The sequence below is a fragment of the Syzygium oleosum genome, unplaced genomic scaffold, assembly GCF_021117445.2.
Source record: "Syzygium oleosum isolate NSW1041296 unplaced genomic scaffold, Sole_v2.1 Sole_v2.02, whole genome shotgun sequence".
Classification (NCBI taxonomy): domain Eukaryota; kingdom Viridiplantae; phylum Streptophyta; class Magnoliopsida; order Myrtales; family Myrtaceae; genus Syzygium; species Syzygium oleosum.
Genome location: NW_026607486.1, coordinates 23,494,891 through 23,518,121, shown reverse-complemented (window position 1 = coordinate 23,518,121; position 23,231 = coordinate 23,494,891). Strand labels below are relative to the sequence as shown.

Genomic DNA, 23,231 nt, shown 5'->3' with positions numbered 1-23,231 from the left:
GGGCGCGGCGAAGTAGGGTTCTAGAGAGCGATCTGAACATGGGACTTATAGATTGACACACAACGGCGAGTACAATCACAATCTCAAGGCACACGTTCGATTCGACTGACCTCTCTCTTCTTCCTTCGCTCCCTCCCTCGCAGATTCGCCTTCGTTGAACTGAGAACTTCTGGTCACGAACCCTACTTCGCCGACTTGGTGATGCCAGCCGCAATCAGGGTGGCGCTGGCGGCGAAGACACCGATCGTCGCCACCCGTTGCCTTCGCGTCGCGCTACTCGATCGCCAGTTGCCGATCCGGAGCTTTGGAAGAAGATGATAGGGTTTCCGGCGCGCTTGGAACAAGAAGGACAAATGGCTCTTGTTTGTTTCGGGTGGGCTTGTTTCGGGTGGGTCGGGTAAATCCAAAATAAGTTTAAGCCTTATTTTTACCGTTATCCAAATAAGTCAAGGCCAACTCGACTCAATATGAAAATTCCCTATTTGCATCAAGTCGATTCGGATCGGGTCGAGCGGTACTTTTGACACCCCCAGCTCTAACCCCTCTTTCTTGTCGGAATAGTTCTTCTCCTCTTTTTATAAAGAAACACTTGAGAAACCCAGTTCATTTTCTGTTCTTGAACTATGTCCGAGTACAACATAAGGATTTTAGCGCTGATGTTGCTGCTCAGCGTCATAACAGTAACTTCATCAGCCGACCGGAGTCCAATAGGGCATCCCCATCGGTTCGAGAAACGGCTGCTGAAGGCGTTCTTCAAAGAATGCTTCCTTTCCATTCACACAGCTTCCAACTCAAGATCGTACCCAAGGTCTCCTTTTTTCATTACTCACGATGCATATCCATTTTGTTGCCTCAAGTCCTCTGGAACGAAAGTAGAAGCTGGGGGTCTGCTCTCTCCATTCATCGTCAAGCCGCAGCAATGAACTGAGGAAATGTGAAAATGTCTAGCCTTTTGGTGACCCTTATCAAGTCACTGCGCTTTTCTCATTTCCAATTTAGTGAAAGTTAAATCTTTAAGTAAATGGTAAGCTAGCCGGACCCAATTTATAGTTTCTTGGACGTTCTTTTAGGTGTCGATGAAATGGATTTTTTCCCTTCAGTGATGCCGTCAAAATTCCTATGTATCCCTCAGAGTTCAACTCGCTCTAGTGTATCGATGGTCTCGGTAAAAGTTACTTACTTGCGATGTTGGCATTGAACTGTCTTTAGCTTTTCCAGTTTAAGTACATATCTCTAGCTACTGTAGCCAAAAAAAGTGGTTCAAGTAATATCTTTCTTAGGGTATCTATTAGCAGTAACCATTAGCTGAACAGTGAAGATGCATGCTTTGTGCTCACCTTAAGAACATAGCATATGATCAGGTTAAGAAACTGTCGCTTTGCAAACTTTTTTACTCAAATGTCTTTCTGACACATGATAGTCATATGAGTGTAACTGTCAGTGGTTTGCGCTCACTTTCTTTCGGCTTGCCTATCAGGATGTTTGTGGTGGAAAGAACTGCTTTTTGATTGAAAATTACGGGGAGAATGATGGGCCTGAGATAATGTATGTAGTCATTGTTTTTGTCAAGTGGAGCAGCGTGCCTTTCATTTTTAATCGCGTGAAGGAGTATTACCCAGTCTTCGTTAGTGAGTTCTGCATTGTTGAAGCTCTTTTGTCTATTTCACTGCAGGATCAAAGGTACCACAGCAGTTGAATTAGCATCTGGCTTGCATTGGTACTTGAAGTATTGATGCGATGCTTATGTTTCCTGGGACAAGACTGGTAGCATACAGGTGGCTTCTGTTCCTAAGGCAGGATCCCTGCCTAGGCTGAAGGGCAAGGGTGTGATGATTTAGTGACCCGTCCCATGGAGCTATTATCAAAATGTCGTTACATCAAGTTGTAAGTTTTCTTCACCATGGGACATTGAGGCTTTGGCGATATTACTAGCAAGTCAGGTAGCTAGTTCGTCATGGTTGAGATAAGTGAGGCAAAAGCACCTAGGGTCCCTCTTGCATTTGGACATACTATCTATTGGACAGTGTTTGTTCTTCAAGGAGCTAATGACTTGATGTTATGCGATTCATCGTAGAGTCTTCTATCTGGTGGAATTGGAGTAGATGGGAAAAAGAGATCCTGGATCGCTTTGCAAGGAGTTCACCTACCATTGGCCTTTACTGGACAAGAAGCCATTTGGCAAAAAGTTTTCATGGTGACATTTCACATGATCCTGTATAAAATTGGTGACAAAGTAAAAGCAGTTCTTAGTGTTGATTTCGCCGTAACAACTCATACTGATTGGTAAATAAATAGATGAATTTACTAGCACATGACCGAGTGATCTGATGGCTATTTCCATTACCAGTCTGACATTCATCATCCAAAAAGAACATATTAAACGAAGTTGCCATAAGATGGTCTTGAAATGTTTCTCGTGTTTCTTTATAGCAAATTCATGTCATTTGTTTGTCTATTGCTATTGATTGATGAGTACACATTTGAAATTTAGCAGATGCCTTTTTGTACCCAATTTCCCAATACCTAGTCTAGAAAGTTATCGGCTTATGAATAGGTAATTGAGTTGGTGCTATTGTCTGGATCTTCAATTAATTAAAATTCGTGTTTCCTACTGTGTTCTGAGGTTGAGTCAGGTTATTGTTTCAGATTTTGTCCGTTATAGCCATGCCTGATAATGATAGGCTTATCTAGCTGATTTGTCCTATTTATTGTAGTAGCAAGGAAGGACTAGATGATTTTTTTGGCGGACCTGTGTTTCTTGCATTGGCTGGCATGGGAAATTTGCTTGGGTAGGTAGAGGAGATGTGATTTCTGCATCTTCTCTTTTTTTTCGATGATAATAACAGGAAAAGAATAGGGTAACTAGTTGAACAAATTTAGGAGTATTTTATATTAGATGGTTCTTTACACTATGTTTAATAACATGATTCTGCTAGCTAACTCATTGCTCTGCCTTGATGTGCAATATAATGCATTTTGTTCTTGCTTTGAAGGCTTTCTTTTCATCATCACAAGCATTTTGCTTCTAAGGTGTAATAATTTTTTCATCATAGGTGGGGTGACCCATTATCACAGAACTTGTTGGATCAACAGGTAACTTGCAGTAACAGATATTGTCCTGGAGGTCAACTCTTTTCCAGTTTAGAATTCTTGATAATCCAGGTATCCTTTCAGTGAGATTATCTACGATAGAGTTGTAGCAGGGAAAAGACAGAAAATTGCCATCAAAGGGACCTTTTAGTTAATGTCTATTGTCTATCTGTCTGATCATGCTGGTCATGAGACTCCTGATATGTATTGTTGTACTTTCAGTTCTTCCATCCTTCTCTGGGAATGTTCCAGAAGCATTGAAGAAGATACATTCTTCAGCTAATATAACTAGACTCGGGACTGGTATGGCTCTTTCTCTGTTTGTAATTTCTTAAGTGTTGACTTTGATGACCTTTTCACTCTTATATTGTCCTCCCATGCATCCCTTTTGTCTTCCTGCTTGGGTTCGATAAGTTCTTCATCTAGATGTAGTTTTTGTTAAGATGCTACACATGGCATTTTTTAATTTCCTTGTCAATTATAAGACTTGTAAAACAAATAGAGAAAAGGTCAAAGGCATTATTTTGTTTTACTACCTGGAAGAGGATAGTCAAGAAATTTGGTCGACAATATTTCTCAACGTCCAAGATATGATGTATCTGATACATGCTAGCAATAAAGAAATCTTATGCTATTCGGAATGTTCCTTACAATGCAAGAGATGCTCTTTGAGTGGCTACTCAGAGATGAATAAGATTGGTTACTTGGAAACTGAACTGAATTGCACTAGCATCTTCTGATGTGAGCTTTCATCCGCAACTAGTGCTTCAAATATTTCCGACTTTAAGATTTTGACATGGTATTTTCTACTGCCTAGTAGCAATTTATCCAGATTAATGAGCAATTTTGTCTCTAAGATTAATTTCTGGCAAAAACCATTGTTTCTTTCCTTCAGGACCATAATACAGATTTCATAGTAAAGTTTCCGGACTGGAATCCCTCAACAATCTCGGCATCTAGCTTTAGAAAGCAAGAGAAATGCTATTACCCTTTGATCCATCCCTTGATAGTAGAACTTTAATTCAAGTGACGGTCTCTGACTTTCCTCAGGCACATTTGTGGTATTCTACTCATGACGTGGTTGATGCTGGGAATCGTCCCAAGGAAAGTCTACCGTTTAGGTATAATCTCGGACATCGTTAAGCTTTGCTCTTTAAAATTTTCTCACCTTTCTACATAAGAGCGGATGACCCGGTAGAAGACCTAGGAAAATCACGATTGTCTTTTTGCTAGGTAGATTGAATTTGAAGAACTGCATTGCAAATATATGTAAATGAGCTTAAGAAAGAAAGGCAGAGCTGATTGGATTTAATTTTTCTCTTTAGCAGGGTCATGCTGATTTAGAAAGTTCATAAATGTTATTGTCAATTATTTGAATGGGAATCATATGATTGATGGGCAAGTCCACTTGAGAGTCTTCTAATCTCATGGGTCTACCAACTCGCTTTTCCTTTCCTTCTCCTTCCTCATCTCCTCCAACAAAGCCTTACTTGTGTCTATGCCTGTATCATCATTAGAGAGAACGTGTCACGAGCCACGTCTTAATTATCTCTATCAAGATATTCACTCGATTCTGGGAGGAAACTCGATTCTGGGAGGAAATTCATATACTACCTGCGAGGTATCCACCATGTACATAACCGCTGAATCTTTCGCTTGTGTGTTCACCAGTGAAAAAGATGCGTCCTACCGGGGCCTGAGAACATATAAAAAAAACCGGTTTCAGTTACACGTACAGTTAAAAGCTAATTCAGGAAAGAAGCGCTAGAGCTACCAAATTCATCGTTGTCTCGGAACAACAAAAAGAAAAAAAAAACTTAGTCCAGTTGCTTCTCTTAGGACATCGTAAAGGTAAGAGAATCTAAAGCCGCTAGAGATTTCACATAGAAATTAACCCCTAAAGGGAATGATTCAGAAAGACCTACATCTTTTGTCAAGCCATAAATAACAACTTGTCTAAGCTTGGATATCCAGAAGTAAGAATTACACTGATCAACATGTAAACACGAAAACAGGAACTACCGGGATTCGTAATATTTGAAGTAAGATAAGCACCTACCTTAATGCTTTGAACGACCTGATGATTAGATATGACGGGGTACTTGCTGTAGCTGCAACGCTGGAACTTGTCATTCGACCAGCGGGGCACGAGTATATCAGTGGCGTTAGGTATATTGGGCCCAAACATGTCCCTAAGCACCTCCATAGCCTCTTTCAGTGTTACTTCGTCAGATTGACTCTCCACACGCTTTGATTCTCCATTAGTCAATGTCACAACCAGAATATTGGAACCAGGGTATGCATCCTCCATGTGCTGATGACATGTCCAGAGATGAACAAAACAATCATCTTTATCAGATGAGTTTCCCTCGAAGCATTATGCAGTCGATTAAAAACATTGCTCGAGATTTCACATCAAAGCATACAGTATCGAAGGCCATATGTGGCAGATACAATTTACATCGTTTTCCCAATGGAAGTAATGGAGAAATTACTATCTTATGGGTTTGAAAACTGAATGCCGTACTTAGTATCAATACCTCATAATTAAACAAATTGGCTGCATTTGTAACGTAATTCCAGAGTGCAGCTAAGGAAATAGTCCAGTATACTACTTATTAACAAGACCAAACATGTTCACCTCATAATATTGAGCAAACAGTTTTTTACACTTTCTAAGACCCCTAGAGGATGACATCAATAAGCACTCAATTCCCCAGAGAGAGTAACTTTTAGGACCAAGAAAACTGGAAGAAGAAGAAGAAGAAAGAAAAACCAATAGCTGGCTGCAAAAGTTTTGTTCACAAACCTGCCAAAATGTGTAATAACCTCTCCGTTCGTGTGCATACATGAAGAACTCTTTCCCGGGTCCACAAGGCCAGAACTTTTCCGGAAACTTTAGGTAGATTTTCGTGTACACCGTCGCGTCGAGCTTCTCTATCGCCTCCATCTTCCATCTCTGTTGGGCATTATTTCACAAATCAGTGCAACACTTCATCGAACCAAGTAAAATGGGCAATCGATCAAACATCACTCAGCTTCTTTTGGGGACCACCAACTAAAGAGAAGCCGCAATCATAATTGTTGCTTAATCCTCTAGGCCTCATCATCAAAGAAGTAAATTTTCAAATGGACACGCATACTTGTAACTTTTATGTTTCATCCTAAAGAACAGCAAGTTTTTTGGCGCGGGATAACATCCCAGGATTCGTCAGTCCTGAATTCTTCCACGAGGAAAACGTTCTATTGGGAGTCAATGACACTAGGACGACAGTATAAGCAAGTGATCTTTTTGAGTGTGTTCACAGATTCATTCAATCAATCAAAAACAGCACTTTGCGCAGAAGTGTTTCCCAATAGTTATTAGAATCCTGTTAGGAACTTTCACCACATATTAATTGTAAGGCCCAATAATTCCGATTGTACTAATTTTGCATATTATTCACGTGATATCGGTGCACTCTATGGACATTTCAATTAGGGAAACAGAAAAGATAGTCAAAGAAATAAGAATGAAGGGAGATGTGTACGGGCATGGATGGCCGGAACGAGATCAGGTCACTCTTGAGAACCCCAATGCTAACGGACAAAATCGCGTAATTGGCATCATAGACGCAACCATCCTCCGTAGTAATAGTAACTCCGGTTCTCGAGTGTTGTATTTCCCGGACAACCTGCCCCAAATCCACGCGTGAATAGAACAGGCAAAAGTTAATAATCAAATTGAAGGCCCAAGAATCAGATACAATGGTATTGGCATCCAATAAAGATGGAAGAAGTTTATCGACATAACTGAATGAGAAAAAATGTGCAGTGGTCAGACGAAAAGATTCATTACCCTAGCGAGATTCGTTCATCCACAATCTGACGTTATAGAAAAAATTAAATTGTCCCTACTAATTTCCACCTATAGGGCACTAGTCATCGATTTTCTTCATTCTTGGTGCGTATGAATTTGAATAGGCAAGGAAACACCACATTAAATGGAGAAAATGACAACACTTCATATGTTCATGTTCTTCTATTTGAGCAGATTTGACGTCCCCAATTATTTACTTCTATAAGAGGTCATCAAATTCACTGTATACGATAATAAACAGGAGCCAGTTGGCCCAAGCCATTGCTTAATGAGTGGTATACAGTCTTCTTTTTCAAAATGAAATGTTGATAACATGGCATAGACGCAAAAAGGTTGCTTTACTTCTCAGACTAGAATCACGTGGACATGATAGCAATGGGAAAATTATTATCTACACTCAGTGCATTAAGGTCCAGCGCATACAATCCATTGGATCATATGAATCTCACATGAGATCCATGCACTCGACCTGCTGTTTTGAGTACAGGTAATTATGTCGCATAGCGGTGAGTATGGATGTTATAAGGATCCCGGTAGGATAAGAAAAATAGTCCTATGCTTAATGAGGTAGACCTGGGACTATAGTATGCAAAATGTATATAATATGGCATAAAAAAAAACCTTTGGTTATTGACAAACTCCAACGATGGGCCAATCAAATCTCTTAACAGCCAAGTGAGAAAACAGTACATCCACACAAAACAAAAGTTGGGCTTTTCTCCTTTTTTTTTTGTATATGGGTGAAATCACCAAATATCTTAAACTATCTCAGATGTAATACATTTATCTTAAAATTTTTCCATGATATTAAAAACCTCAAATTTGTAAGTCAATGAGAACCGTTAAAAAATAAGTAAAATAAAAACGATATTATTTTGGCTGAAAAATCATGTAACGGAACCTTTAGACATAGTTTAAGATTGTTGATGTTACATAAAAAATAGTTAATGAACGTTTTCCTTCCCTTTTATTAACAGGATAAACCATTCTCCGCCATTTTGTTTCCGTCTCCGATAATTGGACGATGAGAAAACAAAAAAAACAAAAAAAAAGAAAAGAAAAGAAGTAGGCATCATCTCATAAATAAGCAACAAAGACAAAAACAAAAAGGATAAAAGAGACATGTTGTTTAATTACCTTATTGAGCTGAAGACGGCTGTCCAAAATCTTGCCCTCGGACGTAACAAGAAAATCTTGCGCCATTTTGTGTACCAATTCCTCATATCCCCTCTCGTCCGCCACAAAGTATTCTCCTTCCCCATAGTCAAGGTAAGTCGGTATAGGCTGGGCCTCTGCCCAAGAAGAAAAACGAAATGGTAAAAACTTGTCGGCAATGCATACAACCTTTTTTGCTGCCAAATCTGAAGTTTCAACTGCACTAAAAAAAGCCGACTAACCGGGCATCTCGTAGTCGTGAAGCACGAAGTCGATGGCGAGCTCTAATGGCGTCTTCGCCGTCCTAAACATGCGCGAGAAGAAAGAGAATGAGATCACGCACGGCGGAAAAACAACGCCTCAAGGGCACGAAAGTTACGCGGGAGAGGGAATTTACGAAGGAGGCTCTGTCGCTCCGGTGAAGTCGCCATCGCCATCTGTTTCCTGCTGGTTTCCCGACTTCTCAGTAGCCGAGTCCACCGCCTTTCTGTACGAGTCGGCGCCGACTTCCCTCGGGAACACCTTCCCACTGAAACGAACGAACAAACTGCGTCAGCATCGAAACCGAACTCCGCTTGTGGATGGTGAAAAGGTATTGCTGAACTAATTATCTTCGCTTTTTGCTTAGATTCACGCTCGAAGAACGCCCGCAAGTGCGGAGAGCAAAGACAAGCTCACCGGCTCTCCGGCTGGAATGTGACATTATTGCTGACAACAGAAAAAACTCGAAAGGAAGGGAGAGGATCAGACCTGCGATCGTAGATGTTGTAGCGAGCATGACTGAAGTCGGAGAGGCACGTCCGGAGGGAAGACTTGGCGGCAAGCTCCCAAACGGGATTCGGCACCTTACCTCCCACGCCGACGATCCAGCCGGCGCCGAGCTCCACCGACACGCCTCCGAACGCTTCCTTGCGCATCCTGCCCCCGATTCGGTCCGTCGCCTCCAGTATGACGATGTCCTCCACGCCGTTCTCGGCCAGAACCCTGGCCGCGGCAATACCTGAAGAGACGTCCCACGAGGCCACGTACACGAAACATCATCAGAACTAGTCGCAACAGATATATACAACAACCCAAGTGCAGACACGCCGCGGTCGTGGCGGGGGACAGGTGGTTTCGTGCGTACCGGAGACGCCGGCGCCGACGATGATCACGGAGGAGCGAGACGGAGGATCCATGAAGGAGAATGAGAGAGAGATGCGTTACGTACTTTGGTTCGACGGGAAATGAAACAGGCGGGGATTTTAATCATGGCAGTGGAGGGCAGTGGAGGGCAGTTCGGTCATTTCGATGGGGGGCAGATTTGGAAATTTGCGGGGAAGTTTTATGGCAGGGTCGGCGTAATCTTTGCCCGTGCGGATTCGAGGGTCCACCGAGAGATTAGTGTCCTCCTAAATGCAGGGTCAGAGAGATAATCTCAAGATAATTTACCTTTTCAATGAGATTTTTTATTGGATTTTTTTACGTAATCAATCCAAGCATTAATATACCTAGTTAATGTAGCAGATTCATTGCTCCTTATGTGCTGGAAATTTCGAATAGGATTGATACTACAAAAAAGCCCCAAACCGATATACCCGTGAAAATTTATCCCAAACTAATTTTTTTATCACAAAAAATTCTTAACCGGTGACAAATTTATCCTCCGATAGTTTTCGTTAAATTTTACCATTAAATTTTTGAGTTGGATGACACGTGACAGTGACGGGTGTACTAATTTAGGGTTTTACCTTTCGTTTGTCATAGGTGTAACAGTTTGTGATTTTTCGTGATATTAATCCAATTTAACGGAGGGTAAATTTGTCACAAATATACCATTTTGGAGTTTTTGATGGTAAAAAAATTAGTTTTTGGTAAATTTGTCATGAGTGTATCGGTTTGAAATTTTTTGTGGTCAAAATATTAGTGTTAGGTAAATTTATCACATATGTACCAGTTTAGGATTTTTCGTGGTATTGACTCTTTCGAATTTTAAACACATAAGGAACAACAAATATCAATAATTTGAAAATCATATCTACTTTTTTAAAATTTTATTATTTTTTATTATTTAACAAAAATGAGTCAATGATATATATTTTCATCATCAATGATATTTTTCTGTGTATTTCATTAAACTATAAATGAGCCCATTTATATGCTTTTACAAAATGGATATCTATAGTAACATAATATTACAATCAATCGGAATAACAAGATTATGATCCGGAGAGAAACTCATAATAGAATAACGAGATTATGATATGAGAGATTATACAATATATTTCTAACAAGAACTATTTTGTATTATTCGCGTCCAATTTTTTAATAGGATATTAAGCATTTTCCACTAAGCAGAAACTTATTAATTCCTCTAATTTGTATCTCGTGGGTAAAAAGTAAGGCATGCCCTTCCTCCATGCCTCTGTAATCCTTTTGATAGATGACGATGTGACGATGGCTTGCTGCTCCGCCCCCAAAAAACCAACGGTAAGGATGGGTCCCTTCCTTACATGTCGTTTACCTCCCAAAGCAACAAAAAAAAAAAAAAAATAGAGAGAGATAATGACAAAAACAGTCATTAAACTTTAACTCAACATGCAATATAATCTCTCAACTTTTAATTTATTCAATGTAGTCCTTAAACATTAGCTTAATATTCAATGTTATCCATGAACTTTGGTATATGTTCAATGTGATCCTTAAACTATATGAAAATATTCAATTTTGTCCTTGAATTTGAATTAACGAAAGAACATTGAATAAATTAAAAGTTCAGGAATTATATTGCATATTGGGTTAAAGTTCAGGGACCATATTAAACAAATTAAAAGTTCATGGACTACATTGCATATTAAACCAAAATTTAGAGATTGTTTGTGTCATTTTTCAAAAAAAAAAAACAGAAGAAATTTAGTGAGCCTTCGTACTCTTCCGTCCTTCTATTACATTGAAGGAAAAGAAGATTTGGGCAGCTGTGTCATCATCATGTGTGAAAAAATCACATGGTCTCTGTTAGCAACGGGTCGACATGAGGGTCTGATGCGATGTGCATTCGATCCCTGATTTGAAGATTTGGCATGGAGTCCGCGGCGATCGTCATTGATGTTGTTGGGTGAAGGATAGAGCTGGCGTAAGTCTAATCAAGGTCGGCAATAAATATAATAACGATGCATAAGGATATGTTGTCGCTTTTAAGTGCGCCGTAGAGAAGCATCCGTATTGGAAATGATTTATGCCGCTATTGCAGATGATGAAAAATATCTTGTGTTGTGCCCTGTGCATGCTAAGTAGTTGAATTTCAATTGATTATCCGTACACGCGATAACAATATACTTAAAGTATATGTGACATGTTAGCTATACATCTAGTTTCATATATGTTGGCTCAGATATTCAAAATATACTTTTAAATTCAAGTGAGTGAATACAAATATAATTTGGGCAGTTTATCAAATAGATGAGTAGGAATAGAGAAACGATCGGGCAATTTGGCAATCCCACCTAATCAGGGATATATACCCTATAGGCTTGACTTTCCAATCGACAACCAGGCTAGATCACCACCTTCGCCTAGAGGCAAGATGGTTAGGCACTTCAAAGGCAAGATGCCCAAGTACTTCAACAGATAGCCAAACAAACTGCAGTGGTAATGCAGCGCATGGGAGATGGTGGAGGAGTTGTCGTGCCCATGATAGAAACCATACTCAGTTTGGGTCGATGCCTTTTCATATCCGAGAGGTTGTAAAATGCTTGATTTTTTAGTGTTCACTGGTGAAACGAGCAATCGATAGTGGAACACATTAGTCGGCCTGTGGCTCAATGCAGTGAGGCAAATAATGAGGATCATCTGAAACTAAGATTGTTCAAGCTATCTTTGTAAAAAACTGCATTTACTTGGTATACCAATTACCAATCAATTTGACTCATAATTGGGATGAAATGGAAGGACAATTTCATGCTCAATTTTATAGATCGGACCCCGAGGTAACTATCGCAAATTTGGCTGCGATTGAACAATAACAAGTCGGTAGACCAATACATAACTCAACTTAAAAAAATCGAGAAATCAATGTCTCACTTCGCTCATAGAAAGGGAGTTTACTGCATTGGCTTTCAGTGGTTTAAAATTTGCCTTGAGGGAATGATTCGAAGGCCATCCATTTAATGATTTATTCCAGTAGACATTGAGGGTGTCTAAGAACAAAAATCTTCTGAAAGAAAAAACACAAGAAGCCATATAAGGATTGCAAGCCGAGTGTGGCTTTGGTCGATGATTATGATTTGAATTCCAATGCGGAATCGGGTCATGAAAAAGAAGCAGAAATAGCCGTGGCTAAAATGAATCTAGACAAACCTTGCGTCTGTCAAGTTTTAAGGCCTACCATAGTAAAATAAGCTTTTATGCTAAGAACAAAGACATCCAGATTTTTTCGTTCGACGTGACCAAGAAGATGAAATATTTGATTCACTTCCGAAGGATCTTTATAAAATTAACGGAGGGCCAAATTATTCCGAATAGAAGAATTAGCAAAGAAGAAATATTGCAAATGACACGACTCATGAAGACATAATATACTTCTAATTATATTATTTTTAAACGAACTAGTCAGAAATATTACAATTGAGATTGATAAGAATAAAGTTAAAGTCATTTTAGGATTAACCGCACCGATGGCTAAGAAGCAATTACAGACGGTGATAAGAAAAATTAATTTTCTACCTCAGTTTATTGCTAATTTGTTGCTGAACAGCTGGTTACAGGACGAATTAGGAAAATGGCCTGTGGCTGATAGACGTTGGACAAGACCTTCTCCACAGGAACTGCAATATGAACCCAAATTAAAAATGAATAACAAATATGCAGTTAGAGACCTGAGGAAACTCCTTAAAAGTATGACGACTTTGCTTCTTTAATGACCTTAGTTTTTCTGCAAGTAAGATTCAAGAGGCACAACGAGCACCTGGTCTGCCATGTGAAAAGTAGACGGCAATTTCTCCTCCTCATGACCCCAAGAGTATGCAATCCATCAGAGAAAGAGGGAGAAAATGGAAAACTATCTCGGCCATCAATGAAGTTCAGTGAACAAGAAAGAAAATTTGTAAATTCATCAACAGGAAATCTTTCAAAAGAATGAAGTACCAACTACTAGAGGGCGTTGCCAATAAAACAACAATCTATAAATTGGGAATTTAGTGTTTCGTCTTCACACAAGAGAAAAAACCCGTTTTTAGTGAGAAATAGGTCTAGTCCCACTGGAAAATCTAGGTCTGAGCTCATATGTACATTTGCGTTAACTTAAACAGTACATCAACACATGCAAACTTGAAGATCAAATTCAAATCTTACGTTGTTGACAAATAGAGGAGGAGCTTATTGACCATTTGTTGTTGAAGTTGCTGAGGGCCAAAGTTCTGAGGAAGGTACATGGGAGGACCTAAGGTTGTTCCTTCTGGATCCCACCAACTGGCTCATCACAGTGTTAACATCTCTCTCTGCTCTGCTTCCACCTCCATCTTTCCCACAACAACAACCAATTTAATCTTGTCTCTTCTAACCTCTGATAAAAATCGAAGCTTTAACCGATCGATGATACTGGGAGTCCGTAGATAAATCGAGAAGTAAGGCAGATTCTGAGACAGTACAGGAAGTGAAAACGAGGGTTCCAAGGATTTAGGCGTGGCAACGATGTCTGATGAAGTAACCCAACTGGCCAATATAAAACTAGTAAAAAAAGAAAAAAAAGAAATAAGAACAGACAACGGGGAATCTCCAGTCAAACTCCCTTCTCAGAGGACGACCGGATGGTGATGATCCGATGATGCTCTGTCCTCTCTTTCTTGTCAGAACAGTTCTCTCTCTATACAGAAACACTTGAGAAACCCAATTCGTTTCTGTTCTTTAACCATGTCCGACTCCAACATGAAGATTTCGGCGCTGATATTGCTCCTCAGTGTGATAACAACAACTTCATCAGCGTCGTCGCCGGATGTCCTTGACTCTCTGCTCGCCCGACTGGAGTCCAAAAGGGCATCCCCATCGGTTCAAGAAACGGCGGCCGAAGGCGTTCTTAAGAGATTGCTTCCTTTCCATTCACGGAGCTTCCAATTCAAGATCGTACCCAAGGTCTCATCTTTTTCATTACGCACGATGCTTATCCAATTTATTGCTTCACGTCCTCAGGAACGAAGTAGAAGCTGAGCCTGTACTCTCTTGAGTTACTGTCAAGCCACAGCTAATGAACTGAGGAAATGTGAAAAAGTTCAGTCTTTTGGTGACCCTTACAAAGCACTTTTCTCATTTCCAATTCAGCGGAAGTAATAGCTTTAAGAAAATAGTAAGTTAGCCGGACCCAATTTATGGTGTCTTGACAATAGGGCGTTTTATGATGTGTTGATGAAGTGAATTTGTTCCCTTCAGTGATGGCGTCAAAATTCCCACGTTTGCCTCGGAGCACAATTCACTCTAGTGTATTGATGGTCTCCATAAAATCGACTTACGATGTTGGCAATGAACTGTCTTTAGATTTTTCAGCTTAAGAATATTTCTGTAGCTTCTGTAGCCTGTAATTGCTTTCATAAGCTATCTATTAGCAGTAACAATTAGTTGAACAGTGAAGATGCATGATTTGTGCTCACCTGAATTAGGGGTGAGCATGATGGACCGCCCGAACCGAAACCGGTCCGGACCGGACCGAACCGGCCGGTTTGGTCCGGTTCTCGAGAGTATCGGTCCGGTTCCCGGTTCCTAAAAGTGAACCGGTTTCCGGGCGGTCCGGTTCCCGGTTCTAGGGTGAGAACCGGACCGGACCGATAAATATATATATTTACTTTTTAAATTTTTTGAAGAAACAAAGAAAGCCTAATCTATCCCTCTTGCCTTTACCAATTTTTTTAAGGATTGGTTCCATTGGTTCAATTGGAAAATGGAATTGGTTCCATTGAAACGTGATTGGTTCCATTTGAAAATAGAAAAATAAATACATTTATTTATTTAAAATAGAAAACCTAATTTAAAAGTACGTGGTCGGTTCCATTGGAACCGGACCGGGAACCGCTCACCCCTAACCTGAATGACATAGCAAATGATCAGGTTAAGAAACTGTCCCTTTGCAAACTTTTTTACTCATTGTCTTCCTGACACATGAGAGTCACATGAGTGTAACTGTCAGTGGTTTGTGCTCACTTTCTTTCAGCTTTGCCTATCAGGATGTTTGTGGTGGAACGAACTGCTTTTTGATTGAAAATTACGAGGAGAATGATGGGCCTGAGATAATGTATGTAGTTATTGTTCTTGTCAAGTGGAGCATCGTGCCTTGTTGTTAGTTTGTGAGTTGTGCATTGTTGAAGCTCTTTTTATTTGTCTATTGCACTGCAGGATTAAAGGTACCACGGCAGTTGAATTAGCATCTGGCTTCCATTGGTACTTGAAGTATTGGTGTGATGCTCATGTTTCCTGGGGACAAGACTGGTGGCATACAGGTAGCTTCTGTTCCTAAGACAGGATCCATGCCTAGGCTGACGCACAAGGGTGTGATGATTCAGCGACCCGTCCCATGGAACTATTACCAAAATGTTGTTACATCAAGTTGTAAGTATTCTTCACCATGGGACATCGAGGCTTTGATGGTATTACTAATGGCAAGTCTAGTAGCTAGTTCGTTATTTTTGAGATAAGTGAAGCAAAAAAGTTTTTGATAGTTTTTCTGCTTCAAGGAGCTAATGACTTGATGTCGCATTATTCAACGTAGATTCTTATGTCTGGTGGAATTGGAGTAGATGGGAAAAAGAGATAGACTGGATGGCTTTGCAAGGAGTTAACCTACCATTGGCCTTTACTGGACAAGAAGCCATTTGGCCAAAAAGTTTTCATGGTAACATTTCAAATGATCCTGTATGAAATTGGTGACCAATGAAAAGCAGTTCTTACTGTTGATTTTGCCGTGAGGACTCATACTGATTGATAAATAAATAGATGAATTTACCAACACATGATCGAGTGATCTGATGACTATTTCCATTACCTATCTGACATTCATCATCCAAAAAGAAAATAATAAAATAAGTTTCCATAAGATGGTCTTGAAATGTTTCTCCTGTTTCTTTATGGCAAACTGATGTAATTTGTTTGTTTGTTGCTGTTGCTTGAGGAGTGCATATTTGAAATTTAGCAGATGCCTGTTTATACCCAATTTCCAATACATATTTGAGGTATTGACTTATGAATATGTAATTGAGTTGGTGCAATAGTCTGGATCTTCAATTAATTAACCTTTCGTGTTTGCAATTGCGATCTGAGGTTTAGTAAGTTGTTTGTTTCAGCTTTTGTCCAGTTATAGCCATGCCTGACCACTTATCTTGCTGATTTGTCCTCTTTTTTGTAGGATTTCAATATCAGCAAGGATGAACTAAATGACTTTTTTGGTGGACCTGCGTTTCTTGCATGGGCTCGCATGGGAAACTTGCATGGGTAGGTAGAGGAGTTGTAATTTCTGGATCTTCTCTCTTTCTTGGATGATGATAATGGAAAAGAATAGGGTAGCTAGTTGAATAAATTTAGGAGTATTTTATATTAAATGGTGCTTTAGACTACGTTTAATACTATGATTCTGCTAGCTAACTCATTGCTCCGCCTTGATGTGCAATATAATGCATTTTGTTCTAACTTTGAAGGCTTTTTTTCGTTATCACAAGCATTTGGCTTCTAAGGTGTAATAGTTATTTCTTCATAGGTGGGGTGGCCCATTATCACAGAACTGGTTGGATCAACAGCTAAACTTGCAGAAACAGATATTGTCTCGGATGTCAGAGCTAGGCATGGTTCCAGGTATGGAAGAATTCTTTTCAGTTTAGGATTCCTGATAATTCAGGTATCCTCTCAGTGGGATTATCTATGATAGAGTTGGAGCAGGGAAAAGACCGAAAATTGCCTGCAAAGGGACTTTTAGTTAATGTCTATTGTCTGTCTGTCTGATCATGCTGGTCATGCTGGTCATGAGACTCATGATATGTATTGGTGTTCTTTCAGTTCTTCCATCCTTCTCTGGGAATGTTCCGGAAGCATTGAAGAAGATACATCCTTCAGCTAATATAACTAGACTTGGGGACTGGTATGTCTATTTTTCTGTTTGTCATTTCTCAATTACTGAGTTTGGTGACCTTTTCGCTGTATTATGGTCCTCCCATGCGTCCCTTTTGGCTTCCCACTTGGGCTAGGTAAGTTCTTCATTTAGATATAGTTTTTGTGAAGATGCTACATATGGCATTTTTGAATTTTTTTTTTTTGCCAATTTAAACTATCTTGAAGAAACAACAAACCTTGCGCTTGCATCTGCACATGTTAACAGGCCTTTTGCTTATTATAGTTTTGCTTATATAGGAATACTGTTGATGGTAATCCAAAGTGGTGCTGTACCTACCTTCTTGATCCTTTTGATCCTTTATTTGTTGAAATTGGGGAGGCTTTTGTCAGCAGACAAATCAAAGGTGCAGTTCGAAAGTTCTTGTTTTTGTTTGCAGCATTAGCCTCGTGCAATTTTTATGTGTTGTTTCTCATCCTATACTCTGATGATCATATTGTGGTGACAACTTGGAAACATTTTACAAGTAATGGCTACTTTGTGCCTCTGATTGCATAGAATTACACATGGAGGCTGGGGGATTACATAGTAAGCCATAAAGCCCATCCCTTAGTATAGGGTGTGAAATAGAGACATAGGGAACTGGTCACCTGTACTTATGTTTATTTTTTTATATTCTCGGATTCTTCATTGCAAAAAGTTTTTCAGCCAGGGCTATATTCACTCTTTTTAGTTTATTGTCAGCTGATTTGACTACTCAATCTTGATTTAAGCATTTCATATCGTTTCTCATGCTAGACGAATGTGTAGGGGAAGTATGTTGTTTTATAAAATTAAGTGTGGCTCATTTTACCTTTCAATGTATTTTGTCTATAAAATTTTCTTTAAAAGAAACTAATTTTGCAGTTTCTCTTCTGTGTCTAGGTGATGCATTCCTTAAAGAGGAACTCTTTCTCTGTATCTTGGGCTTTTTAGTTAGATTATGTTGTGTCAACTGTTGAGTTTTGCTTTAAAGAGGGGAACCACTTGACGAATCTGATATCTTTTCAACAATTTCACTGGCATGCCGGATCATTGTGTTGTTCATGACTATATCCAGTCTAGTCTGCATTAGTAATTTCTCGCCAAAGATGCATGTGGTGTTCTGACCTCTATTATTTTTCACCACAGAGTATGGGGATGTGACAGACATCTATAACTGGTAATGTCTCACCTTTGGCTTTTATTGAACATTTACCACCCGCCTGGGTGGCGCTGCTGGAGCGCGCACTCTTCCTCTCGCAAAAGGTTGAGTGTTCGAATCCCGGGCGCCACAGGGTGACTTAACCGGTGGCACGTGTGTGGTGGCTAGCACGTGTCGCCCCCAGGGTTTACTCCCCGGCTGTCGGCCGTGCGGGGGTTCCCTGGGTTATCAAAAAAATAAAAAATAAAAAAAAGAAGTATTTGTGTACGTTGTCAAAGTGAATTTGTTCCCATTTCTAGTTGCATAGGTACATAAAAATGCAACTTTTCTTTCTTTCTTTTCCCTGTTGTGCCTTGTTTGGATGAGTCTAGGATACTTGAGTAATGCTGAGGATGTATAGTATCTTAGGCTTGTAGCACTGACTATGATGACAGGCTTTAGATTGACTTCTTAATGGCATAATATGCTGTCTGCTAGGTGCATTCTGGTGATGATTGTTTATTAGAACCTCCGATATTCACATGAGGATGCTTTGGAAACATGCAGCAGTGGATACCCTGTAGTTTCTATTGAAAATATTCTTTTTTCCGGAAGGTGTCTGGTAACATTGCATTGTTCTTTATGTAGTGATACATTTAATGAGAACTCCCCGCCTTCAAATGATCCAACATACATCTCAATGCTTGGTGCTGCAGTCTATAGAGCTATGTCACAGGGAGACAAAGAGCAGTGTGGTTAATGCAAGTATGGTCCTCAATCTCTCACCTGATCCATCCTTCGGTATTTAGATGTCCAATTGCACTTTCCCTTGAAAGTGATGTTAACATAGCTAAGCTATTATTGGTTTGACTGATGGTTCTCTCAGGACAAATTCTTAAGATGTACATAAATTTTTGCCAAAACTGATGATTATTTCCTGTGGCACCATGAAACAAATAGAGATAATTTACAGTCGACGACAGAGGTAAACTCCAAATTTTGAAAAGGCATTCACTTGGGTCAAATGAACTTTAAAACTCTCCAAGACCTCTGATTGCATGTCTTTTTCTTGCAAGCTTCGGTTCTTTTACAAGTTCTTCTTTAGGTCTAATCTTGTTATATGTAAACAAACTTTTCTGAGACTCTAATATTCATGTGGTACTATACTGAAATTCTAATGTGTGCAGGGTTGGCTCTTTTATTCAGACTCTGCCTTTTGGAAACCACCTCAAAAGAAGGTATGTTTGTCCCTGAAGTACATCATGTGTTTCCTCTACTTTCAGACTGCATGACTAGATTAGTCTTATTGGTAAATGGAACAACTGTAAGCGCATGAGCATTGACCTTGTGCTCTATTATGATCAATAGTGTTTGTGTACTTATTTTAATATTCTTCCTGGATATATGTTTATGTTGAATCTTATCTACTATTTCTTTGTTGCCTAATAATAATCAGTAAAAAGAAAGAAAGAATAGCTGATGCAGTGCCCTATAACATTTGCGGAGTTGTGTTCTATTTGTGTTGGCTTTGTTTGTCAAGACAATGTGTGTGAAAACATAAAGTTAGTCCTTTTAGCTTTGCTTGGTTGTTAACAGAAATGGCTGTTGAAGGAAATGTATGATTGATTAGTTACTTCATAGATCTGTTGCTAAATGAAGCCAAAGAGTTTGGGTCATCTCATAAACATCTCTCTTTTTTTTTTCATACATAATGAAATTTTTGGGGATTGGTTTATCTGGATACTTAGTCTACAATGTAATGCCCTTGGTACAATAATGAACGTGTGAATGTGCCTTTCTAAATAATTATTTGAGAAAGTATCCTTTTTTGCTTGATTTTAGGAGTGAAATGTTAATTTTAAAACGCTTCAAGCACCTAGTGTCTACACTGCCATGAAAGACAGTTACCTACACTTAGATGACATGTGAATAAAAGACCATGTTCTGGGAAATACAGAAGCAGCCGGAATTCTTCAAAGTATGTGATGTCCAATTGATCAACATTTACCGTTGTAAGTTGGGTTTGGTTCAGCATTGGATAAATCGGAATTGAACCTGAATATTCGTTAACCTTTTGGTGCTCGAATTCTGTCAGTCTTGCTCGCTGTGCTTTCGCTGCACACAGGTAGCGACTGATATGATAACAATGAAATTTGTGATATGTGCAGGCACTTCTGCATTCTGTTCCAGTTGGTAAAATTATAGTTCTTGACCTATTTGCTGATGTCAAACCAATATGGGAAACTTCTGCTCAGTTCTATGGTACTCCTTATGTCTGGTAATTAGCTCTCATAGTTAATTAATCCATATGTCTGGTAAACTTCTGCTTGAGCATTCAAGACTGGATAGGAAACTTACCACTTATCCATGACTTTTTCCTTCTCTTCTGAAAATTGAGTAACAATTATCAATTCAGATCCTCAATCGTTGATGTGTATCAGGTGTCTTTTACGTAATTTTGGTGGAAATATTGAAATGTATGGCGTATTGGATGCCATATCATCAGGCCCAGTTGACGCTCGCATCAGTGATAATTCAACTATGGTATGTCATACCAGTATTTGCCTCCTATGTGGTGTTCAACTTTCATATATACATACGTACGTACATATGTATGTATGTATGTAGATGCTTGAAGGAGAAGCTATATATAAACTAATAATATCAGCTACTTGAAATGTTATTGCTCTGATGACAACTTCATTCTTCCTAAAGCAGACTCACTTATAATCTATTCCTTCCAGGTAGGTGTTGGCATGTGTATGGAGGGCATTGAACAAAATCCCGTTGTTTATGAGTTGATGTCGGAAATGGCATTTCAGAGTGAAAAAATTCTTGTTGTGGTAACTATGGCTTTCTATCTTTGCTTCTTGTTTGTTTTCTGAAGTAGAATGACATATCGTCTTTTTCTTGAAAGAAGGAACATCTCCACATCTTCTACTTTCTATAATAGTGTCTTTAGTTGCTAAACTTATTACCTCAAGAAAGGAAGTCTTCTGCAAACGCCTTGTTTTTTGGTTGCCTCCAACTTATGCTTTTCATGCTGACATGTCTGCCAGAAGATACTCATCTGAAGAAGGATGGAAATTTTGATTTTTGTCTTCCTTAGAAGAGCTTTTAGGATCGATTGCAAGGCTATGCGGGCCGAGTGCCTAGAGGCCTGAGAAGTTGGATAGCTTGGCTATGTGCCAACTCTGACTTCATTTCTTTTTCAGGAGTGGCTGAAGGCTTACTCTCGAAGACGCTATGGTAAGACGGTCCATCAAGTTGAGGCAGCTTGGGAAATACTTTATCACACTATCTACAATTGTACAGATGGAATTGCTGTATGTCTCCTAAAACTTCTATCAATCATCATGTACAGTATTTGCCTTCTTCGGTTTTCGAGATTTTGCTTTTGAAATGCTTCATCACTCGGGCTGCATATTATTTTGTTTTACTTCCTAGAAGAGGATAGTCAAGAAATTTGTTTGACAATATTTCTCAACGTCAAAGATATGATGTATCTGATGTATGCTAGCTATAAAGAAAGTCTTATGCTTTTCTGAATGTTCCTTGCAATGCACAAGATGCTCTTTGAGTGGCTACTCAAAGATGAATATGATTGGTCACTTTGAAACTGAACTGGGTTGCACTAGCATCTTCTGATGTGAGCTTTTATCTGCAACTAGGGCTTCTGATGTTTCCTACTTTATGATTTTGACATGGTTTTTTGTATTGCCTAGCAGCATTTTTTACAGATTAATGAGCATTTTTGTCTCTAAGATCAATTTCTGGCAAAAACCACTGTTTCTTTCCTTCAGGACCATAATACAGATTTCATAGTCAAGTTTCCGGACTGGGATCCATCAACAATCTCGGCATCTAGCTTTGGAAAGCAAGAGAAAATGCTATTGCCCATTAATCTGCCCCCTGCTAGAAGATTTTTGTTTCAAGTGATGGGCTCTGACTTTCCTCAGGCACATTTGTGGTATTCTACTCATTACGTGGTTGATGCTTTGGAGCTTTTCCTTGACGCTGGGAATCATCTCAAGGAAAGTCTACCATTTAGGTAGAATCTCAGACCTTGTTAAGCTTTGCTTTTTAAAATTTTCTCACCTTTCTACATTAAAAGAGTGGATGACCCAGCGGAAGTACCCAGGAAATCACGATTGCCTTTTTACTAGGTAGATTTAACATGAAGAACTTCATTGCAAATATATGTCTTTGAGCTTAAAAAAGAAAGGCAGAGCTGATTGGATTTGATTTTTGCTTTTAGCAGGGTCATGCTAATTTAGAAAGTTCATTTATCTTATTCTCAGTTGTTTTAATGGGAATCATATGATTGACGGGCAAGTCCACTATGAGTCTTCTAATCTAATGTTTCTACCTTTCTTTGTGTCCATTGTGGTAAATTAATTTTCACACTTAATGATTTAATGCTTATCATGATTCAATTAATCATTGCCGAAACAATTATTGGTCATTCTTCTTCCATAAACTAGGTTAGAATGATTTTCTCATGGAGTGTACCATGTTAACAGGTATGACTTGGTCGACTTAACACGGCAAGTACTATCAAAGCTAGCAAATAAGGTATATGTGGATGCTGTGACTGCTTTTCAGCAGAAGGATGCTAAAGCTCTGCATTTTCACAGCAAAAAATTTCTCCAACTTATAAAGGATATCGATTTGCTGCTTGCGTGTGATGATAATTTTCTTCTTGGGACATGGCTTGAAAGCGCCAAAGCATTAGCAATGACTCCCAGTGACTCCTAGAAAGTTCACTTATCTTACCGTGAAAGTTAAGACAGGCTCGGCTGCTACTGCAATAATTCGAGATTTTGCAACCACTCAAAATATGTAGAAAGGAAACTTGATGGAGACAATACCTTCTTTCGGGAACTGCACGAGTGGCTTGAAATATT

General features: G+C 39.3%; 2 protein-coding genes, 1 long non-coding RNA gene and 1 pseudogene across 4 annotated transcripts; 2 read left to right on the top strand and 2 right to left on the bottom strand.

Moving 5' to 3' along the window:
- Positions 1–693: 693 nt before the first annotated feature.
- On the top strand, positions 694–3,849 carry LOC115663279 (alpha-N-acetylglucosaminidase-like). The gene is made up of 6 exons (XM_056308688.1): positions 694–808; positions 1,478–1,545; positions 1,673–1,884; positions 2,075–2,283; positions 3,054–3,162; positions 3,313–3,849. The coding sequence occupies exons 3-6, from the start codon at positions 1,867–1,869 to the stop codon at positions 3,349–3,351; spliced, it is 375 nt and encodes a 124-aa protein (XP_056164663.1). The 5' UTR covers positions 694–808; positions 1,478–1,545; positions 1,673–1,866; the 3' UTR covers positions 3,352–3,849.
- A 543-nt stretch (positions 3,850–4,392) lies between these two features.
- On the bottom strand, positions 4,393–9,340 carry LOC115663040 (polyamine oxidase 1-like). 2 transcript variants are annotated; one of them, XM_030585093.2, is made up of 10 exons: positions 9,231–9,340; positions 8,855–9,104; positions 8,502–8,633; positions 8,347–8,408; positions 8,087–8,241; positions 6,621–6,764; positions 5,900–6,049; positions 5,150–5,404; positions 4,705–4,786; positions 4,393–4,592 (listed from the first exon to the last, which is right to left on the bottom strand). In XM_030585093.2, the coding sequence occupies exons 1-10, from the start codon at positions 9,280–9,282 to the stop codon at positions 4,516–4,518; spliced, it is 1,359 nt and encodes a 452-aa protein (XP_030440953.1). In that variant the 5' UTR covers positions 9,283–9,340; the 3' UTR covers positions 4,393–4,515. The 2 variants fall into 2 exon arrangements, with proteins under 2 accessions (XP_030440953.1, XP_056164662.1); XM_056308687.1 differs by having other exon boundaries at positions 8,511–8,633.
- Positions 9,341–12,813: 3,473 nt separating this feature from the next.
- LOC130137421 (uncharacterized) lies at positions 12,814–13,605 on the bottom strand. Its single transcript, XR_008815866.1, has 3 exons — positions 13,465–13,605; positions 13,004–13,085; positions 12,814–12,906 (listed from the first exon to the last, which is right to left on the bottom strand). It is a non-coding gene; the product is annotated as an uncharacterized LOC130137421 (long non-coding RNA).
- A 239-nt stretch (positions 13,606–13,844) lies between these two features.
- LOC115663039 (alpha-N-acetylglucosaminidase-like) lies at positions 13,845–23,097 on the top strand (annotated as a pseudogene).
- Positions 23,098–23,231: the final 134 nt, after the last annotated feature.

Bases quoted from the DNA above. Each gene is read 5' to 3' on its own strand.
- LOC115663279 (XM_056308688.1), top strand. The intron at 2,284-3,053 runs GTAAATAAATAG...TTTTCATCATAG, and splicing joins GTAACAACTCATACTGATTG to GTGGGGTGACCCATTATCAC. The intron at 3,163-3,312 runs GTATCCTTTCAG...TTGTACTTTCAG, and splicing joins TAGAATTCTTGATAATCCAG to TTCTTCCATCCTTCTCTGGG.
- LOC115663040 (XM_030585093.2), bottom strand. From the start codon at position 9,282: ATGGATCCTCCGTCTCGCTCCTCCGTGATCATCGTCGGCGCCGGCGTC. The intron at 9,105-9,230 runs GTACGCACGAAA...ACGTCTCTTCAG, and splicing joins CGTCGGCGCCGGCGTCTCCG to GTATTGCCGCGGCCAGGGTT. The intron at 6,050-6,620 runs GTACACATCTCC...AATGCCCAACAG, and splicing joins CGTTCCGGCCATCCATGCCC to AGATGGAAGATGGAGGCGAT.